This window comes from Convolutriloba macropyga, chromosome 3 (genome assembly GCF_964194025.1).
Source record: "Convolutriloba macropyga chromosome 3, txConMacr16.3, whole genome shotgun sequence".
NCBI lineage: Eukaryota > Metazoa > Xenacoelomorpha > Acoela > Convolutidae > Convolutriloba > Convolutriloba macropyga.
Genome location: NC_134470.1, coordinates 49715351 through 49722833, shown reverse-complemented (window position 1 = coordinate 49722833; position 7483 = coordinate 49715351). Strand labels below are relative to the sequence as shown.

Here is a 7483-nt window from a genome sequence, read left to right as displayed (position 1 = left end):
AAAAGTAACCCTGTTTGGCAAACGCGCTGAAATGCATACAATTTTCGAAAATTTACAAATTTAGTTTCTAAAGTTTGCAGCTTCAAAGGGCTCACTTTTAACACAATTTCTTGAGCCATAGCCACTAGGGATTCGTATTTAAAAATCAGAGCAAAAATGCTTGTAATTGAAGATATCTTTTTGTAGGAAAGTTACTAAATTGTTGACAACCGCTAAATTGATGTAAAGCATAATCCAAAAAATATCTGAATTTTGTAGCTAATTCAATTTCAGATAAGCCATTGCATTACTTCACGAAAGTTTATCGAAATAAAATGCATTTTTCCTAATTGCTCGCACACCCCGATTAGAGTCAACAGCAGATCCTGATTATCTTGACTGAACCTTTGTGTGATCTTTTCTGAACGTTTGCTGTGCTCGTTCAAAAAAATTTAGTGGAGATTAATGAGTTTTTACAAAAATTTTCATTGCAAAGCAAACATGTAAATATAGACAGCTGTAGTTTTCACCAGCTGATCACACTTAGCAAAAATTAACCAAAAGTTTCATTTTGAGCTGAACCATCGAAAAGTTGCTGCTGTGACACATACAACGAATATAATAAATAAGCGTAGTAATTATCTTTAGCATTAAAATGTAAACTACTCAATACCATTCAATTCTACAACTTGAAACTACAATATGGCTACTGCGACAGTGCAGCCATCAAAAATCAAGTTAGACTCAAAAATTGATGGGCAAAACGTGAAGAACAATGAATTAACTGTATCGCGGGACGGTGGTGGACAACCTCCAAAAAAGGAAAGAGTGAGACACAAGGAGGTGGAAGAGGAGCCGCGAAAACACCGAAAGGACAAGTTGGTGTTCATTTTGTGACTTAGCATTTTTTGCAATCTTTTCCATTATATTTATTACGCAACTTGGACAATTGTGACGACTGATATTTCCATTATTGAAGCTACTCTGAACCTATTTTTGCTCACTTATCGCTGTTCATACTCACGTCGACAACTCTAATCTTATAACATGGCCGTGAATAACACCGACATTTTCGAGTAAATCTATATTCAACAAAATGAACCATTCGCCACGTAATGATTTATTGACAAAGCTGAAGAAACTTTGTTTAAAATTACTCGTGATCAAAATGACTCGTGGCTAAAATAGGACGGGTTTAATGCATGGAACAGTTTCTATCCGGGGAAATTTTTTAAGTCTTCTAAATGCCCTTGGCATGGGTGTATTTTTTATTCGGAGGTGTAGATTGAGATATCTGTCAAATACAAACGGCTCTTTCCCATTATAGCCCATCCATGCTCTTACGCTCTGGAACTTGAGCAATCCTTATAATCCACTTTCTTGTTGCTTCCTGTTCCTCGAGGCTTCATCTCTCTAACCAGGTATACGTTAAACAAGCAGAGCTTCTTGTCAAGCTATGTCAAAATTATCTTACGCCCAATTTAGAATAGGTTGTTCTTTCTCAACTTTCTAGCAACCTTAAAAATGTAATTTAGGTACATGTGTAGCAATATTATATAGGAAGAGTAGAGACAGAGACAGAGGGAGAAGGAGCAAGAGCAGACATAGAGACAAGGATGTGCACGATGGACTGGCCAGGTATGCGACTGTTGATGAGTTCGAAGAGAACGAACTGGCCACCAAACTGAAGCCACTCTCATGGGACCAACTTAAGGTTAGATATCACCCACCTACTCAGCTATCAGCTCATGCTAACTGTGACCCAAATGAAATCATACTTGATACTTGTTGCCATCACATGCAACGTGCTGACTTTTTTTGACAAAAAAGAAATACCGCTGCATGATCTTGTTAGCACGTTCTCATTATATATCGTGATGTTGCGGCAATTTCTTAGTAACATGCCTAGTATAGCCAATGGTTTTTATATGCTTGAATTCTTGCATGAACTCAAGGACCTTACATCTTTGCGCATATCATAACATTTAATTACCAGGAATCCCATCAACATAACTCACAGGTTTCGATAGCATGGGTTTCGCATTATTGTACTTGAACACAAGTATATCGCTGATTTGCTTTTTAATTTTAATCTTCTCGGGATTTTTCTATTCAATAAACCTAAGACAAATAAAAAATAAAAATTCTTTCTAAAAAAATCACCAAAAGTATTCGAAATTGACAAAAGAAATTCAATCAAAATATCTAATAATTCACGACAATTTCCATTAAAATTAATTTATTTTTGGAAAAGAGTATTAGATTATTTGTGAATTATCAGAAAAATATTGAAAAATGTTGGATTTTTGTGATTGCGAATCTGAGGAGAAAAATAAAAGCTGACAGGCATTAAAAAATCAGTTTTCCATTTGACCACATATTGAAGCAATTGTCAACATGCTCTATGCAAAGTATCATACAGAAAGAATTTTCTGAACTTTCATTCACCACTATGTCATAATTTTTTGAATAATGAATAGCGAATTTTCATTGAAGTACAAAGAGTTGGTAAATCGGTTTTATTTAACCTGAATTCGCTTTGAATAAATTGAATAATTTTCTTAACAATTCAAACTCGGTTTTTCTGTTACAGTCAATAGCTTTTATCTCAATACGGATTGGCGTCTTGAACGAACATTATCTTATCGATTGAATTGACTCAAAAAATTACCAAGAGAGCATTATTTTACGTGAAACGCAGAAAGAATTCGACTCTCTTGTACAAATTTTTTTGTTCTTCGGATTCGTTTGAGCAGTAGACACTTTGATAAAATTTTTTAAAGCTATTTTTTAACCATTCAGCTGAGAACTTTAAATAAATTGAGGTTCTCAGCTCCGTGGTTAAAAAAATGCTTCAAAAAAATTGTACCGAAGTGTCAACTGCCCAAAAGAATCGCAAGTAATTTTTTAATTTGCTTTTTTGTAAAGATCTTTGCCAGATCTCAGACTGTTTTTTGAAGTTTTGTTCCGTGTTGTTCGTTGTGTTTTTTCTTCTACTGCTGTTGAAGTATCACAGCATTTTTGTGATTTTATTTATCGTTTGGTATTGAACTCTGGACAAACATTTTTAAGAGTCAGTGTTCTTCCCCCATTTTATATCATTTCTTCTTGAGTCTTCGGTAAAATACGAAAGTTGAGAATTAAACCCATCTCTGTTGGTTTTGGACACCGATTGCATGATACGTTTCCGTTCTCATGCACGTTTGCGATCCTTTCAAAAAAACTGGTTCTCAATGTTCATAAGTTTTGACTTTCACAAATTTGAGCAACCTGTTTGGTTTGTCCTTAATTTTATATATAAAATCGTGTACGTATCTCTAGAATAATTTACGTATGTCACTAAAAATTGTCTTGCTGGATTTTTATATTGCTTTTTGATTTGACATGGTATCAGTGCAGACGTGTTTTACATTCATCCAGTTTGCTATACCAAACAATTTTTTTTACAATTAGGGTCATTTTCCAATGGATATATTTTTTTCAAACACTGTTTCTGTTTTTTCTTCGCTGCTTAGCGAGTTCGTCTTCATAGAATTTCATCCACGAGAAATCATAATAACAGCAAGAGACAAACCCACTGTCAATCCTTCTTTTTGACAGTACCAATTACCATTGCGTTTGAAGTATATGTTTTTGACCTCCATTTCGATCAAGATCCTAAGTGTTAGGGTGCCACTAGAGATATCCCGTACTTAACGCCAAGTCAATATCAGTACTGGGCAAGTCTAATTGCAAGTCTAGGTATCAGTACTGATTCAGAGCTATGATCATAACACATTTAAGACTTGTCAGACTTGGCCAAGACTTGGCAAGTCTTAATCCAAGTCTTGGCCAAGACTTGGCAAGTCTTAATCCAAGTCTTGGCCAAGACTTGGCAACTCTTAATCCAAGTCTTGGCCAAGACTTGCCAAGTCTTAATCCAAGTCTTGGCCAAGACTTGGCAAGTCTTAATCCAAGTCTTGGCCAAGACTTGCCAAGTCTTAATCCAAGTCTTGGCCAAGACTTGGCAAGTCTTAATCCAAATCTTGGCCAAGACTTGCCAAGTCTTAATCCAGTCTCAAATAGCCGAAAAAACGGTCAAAACTGATCGAAAAAACGTCAAAAATGGCCGAAAAAAAGGTCAAAAATAGCCGAAAAAAAGGTCAAAACTGATCGAAAAAACGTCAAAAACGGCCGAAAAAAAGGTCAAAAATAGCCGAAAAAAAAGGTCAAAACTGATCAAAAAACCTCAAAAATGGCCGAAAAAAAGGTCAAAAATAGCCGAAAAAAAGGTCAAAACTGATCGAAAAAACGTCAAAAATGGCCGAAAAAAAGGTCAAAAATAGCCGAAAAAAAGATCAAAACTGATCGAAAAAACGTCAAAAATGGCCGAAAAAAGGTCAAAAATAGCCGAAAAAAACGTCAAAACTGATCGAAAAAACGTCAAAAATGGCCGAAAAAAGGTCAAAAATAGCCGAAAAAAAGGTCAAAACTGATCGAAAAAACGTCAAAAATGGCCGAAAAAGAGGTCAAAAATAGCCAAAAAAAGGTCAAAACTGATCGAAAAAACGTCAAAAATGGCCGAAAAAAAGGTCAAAAATAGCCGAAAAAAAGGTCAAAACTGATCGAAAAAACGTCAAAAATGGCCAAAAAAAAACGTCAAAAATAGCCGAAAAAAACTTCAAAAATAGCCGGCAAACCTTGCAAAAAAATCAACAGGACCTCAAAAAAGCTAAAAAAGCTGTTTTCCTATACTCAGTTAAAAAAGAGTACTACAACACTGAATTGGCCGCAAGCGATCAAAAAGTATAAAAACACCGACAAAATTTAAAGACATAATTTTTTTAAATTAAAGACATAAAAAAAAATAGAGGCATCGTATTCAAAATATAAAGGCATTAGAGCTGAATTTTTTTTCGTTTTTGACCCAGAGAAAATTTAATCATTTTTTAAAGGCAAGTAAAGTATTATTAGACGGTTTTTGGGTCAAAACGACAAAAAAACAGCTAAAGAAGAACACAAAAAAGAAAAATAGAGGCATCGTATTCAAAATATAAAGGCATCGGAGCTGATTTTTTTTCGTTTTTGACCCAGAGAAAAATTAATCATTTTTTAAAGGCAAGTAAAGTTTTATTAGACGGTTTTTGGGTCAAAACGAAAAAAAAACAGCTAAAAAAGAACACGAAAAAGAAAAATAGAGGCATCGTATTCAAAATATAAAGGCATCAGAACTGATTTTTTTTTCGTTTTTGACCCAGAGAAAAATTAATCATTTTTTTAAGGCAAGTAAAGTATTATTAGACGGTTTTTGGGTCAAAACGAAAAAAAACAGCTAAAGAAGAACACGAAAAAGAAAAATAGAGGCATCGTATTCAAAATATAAAGGCATCAGAACTGATTTTTTTTTCGTTTTTGACCCACAGAAAAATTAATCATTTTTTAAAGGCAAGTAAAGTATTATTAGACGGTTTTTGGGTCAAAACGAAAAAAAACAGCTAAAGAAGAACACGAAAAAGAAAAATAGAGGCATCGTATTCAAAATGTAAAGGCATCAGAACTGATTTTTTTTTCGTTTTTGACCCAGAGAAAAATTAATCATTTTTTAAAGGCAAGTAAAGTATTATTAGACGGTTTTTGGGTCAAAACGAAAAAAAAACAGCTAAAGAAGAACACGAAAAAGAAAAATAGAGGCATCGTATTCAAAATATAAAGGCATCAGAACTGATTTTTTTTTCGTTTTTGACCCCAAACACAAAAATGCTTTTCTTTTAAGACAAAATTGGTTATGATTTAAACTGTTTGGGGTCAGAACGAAAAAAAACCAAACAAAACGAGAACACACTAAAGAAACATACGAGCATCGTATTTAAAAAAAAAGTCAAAAGCGGTGATTTTTTTTTGTTTTTGACCCCAAACACAAAAAAGCTAGTCTTTTAAGACCAAATTGATTATGATTTAAGATTTTGGGTTCAGAACATAAAAACATCAAAGAAAACAAGAACACACTATAGAAACATATGAACATCGCATTTAAAAATAAAGACAATAGAGTTGATTTTATTTCGTTTTTGAACCCAAAAATGAAAATCCTAGTTTTTCAAGACCCAATTGACTATGATTTATTGTTTTTGGGGTCAGATCGAAGAAAACAGAAGAAAACGAGAACTCAGTAAAGAAACATATGAACATCGCGTTTAAAAATAAAGTCATCAGAGTTATTTTTTTTCGTTTTTGAACCCAAACACAAAAATGCTTGTCTTTTAAGACCTAATTGACTATGGTTCTAGGTTTTTGGGGTCAGAACGAAAAAAAAACCGAAGAAAACGAGAACACACTAAAGAAACATACGAACATCGTATTTAAAAATAAAGTCAGAAGCGGTGATTTTTTTTTCGTTTTTGACCCCAAACACAAAAAAGCTAGTCTTTTAAGACCAAATTGATTATGATTTAAGATTTTGGGTTCAGAACATAAAAACATCAAAGAAAACAAGAACACACTATAGAAACATATGAACATCGTATTTAAAAATAAAGACAATAGAGTTGATTTTATTTCGTTTTTGAACCCAAAAATGAAAATCCTAGTTTTTCAAGACCAAATTGACTATGATTTATTGTTTTTGGGGTCAGAACGAAGAAAAACAGAAGAAAACGAGAACACAGTAAAGAAACATATGAACATCGCGTTTAAAAATAAAGTCATCAGAGTTAATTTTTTTTAGTTTCTGACCCCAAACACAAAAATGCTTGTCTTTTAAGACCTAATTGACTATGGTTTAAGGTTTTTGGGGTCAGAACGAAAAAAAAACCGAAGAAAACGAGAACACACTAAAGAAACATACGAACATCGTATTTAAAAATAAAGTCAAAAGCGGTGATTTTTTTCGTTTTTGACCCCAAACACAAAAAAGCTATTCTTTTAAGACCAAAATGATTATGATTTAGGATTTTGGGTTCAGAACATAAAAACATCAAAGAAAACAAGAACACACTATAGAAAAATATGAACATCGTATTTAAAAATAAAGACAATAGAGTTGATTTTATTTCGTTTTTGAACCCAAAAATGAAAATCCTAGTTTTTCAAGACCAAGTTGACTATGATTTATTGTTTTTGGGGTCAGAACGAAGAAAAACAGAAGAAAACGAGAACACAGTAAAGAAACATATGAACATCGCGTTTAAAAATAAAGTCATCAGAGTTAATTTTTTTTCGTTTTTGACCCCAAACACAAAAATCCTTGTCTTTTAAGACCTAATTGACTATGGTTTAAGGTTTTTGGGGTCAGAACGAAAAAAAAACCGAAGAAAACGAGAACACACTAAAGAATCATACGAACATCGTATTTAAAAATAAAGACAATAGAGTTGATTTTATTTCGTTTTTGAACCCAAAAATGAAAATCCTAGTTTTTCAAGACCAAATTGACTATGATTTATTGTTTTTGGGGTCAGAACGAAGAAAAACAGAAGAAAACGAGAACACAGTAAAGAAACATATGAACATCGCGTTTAAAAATAAA

General features: G+C 33.0%; 1 protein-coding gene across 3 annotated transcripts in view; it reads left to right on the top strand.

The window, feature by feature from the left end:
• The first annotated feature begins 570 nt into the window (after nucleotides 1-570).
• LOC142336253 (uncharacterized) overlaps nucleotides 571-7483 on the top strand; it is a 372851-nt gene continuing 365938 nt past the window's right edge. For all 3 annotated transcript variants that reach the window (XM_075384943.1, XM_075384942.1, XM_075384941.1), the window contains exons 1-2: nucleotides 571-857; nucleotides 1540-1693. In XM_075384943.1, the coding sequence (XP_075241058.1) occupies nucleotides 682-857; nucleotides 1540-1693 (330 nt within the window). In that variant the 5' untranslated portion in view covers nucleotides 571-681. The remainder of the gene's footprint in view (nucleotides 858-1539; nucleotides 1694-7483) is intronic.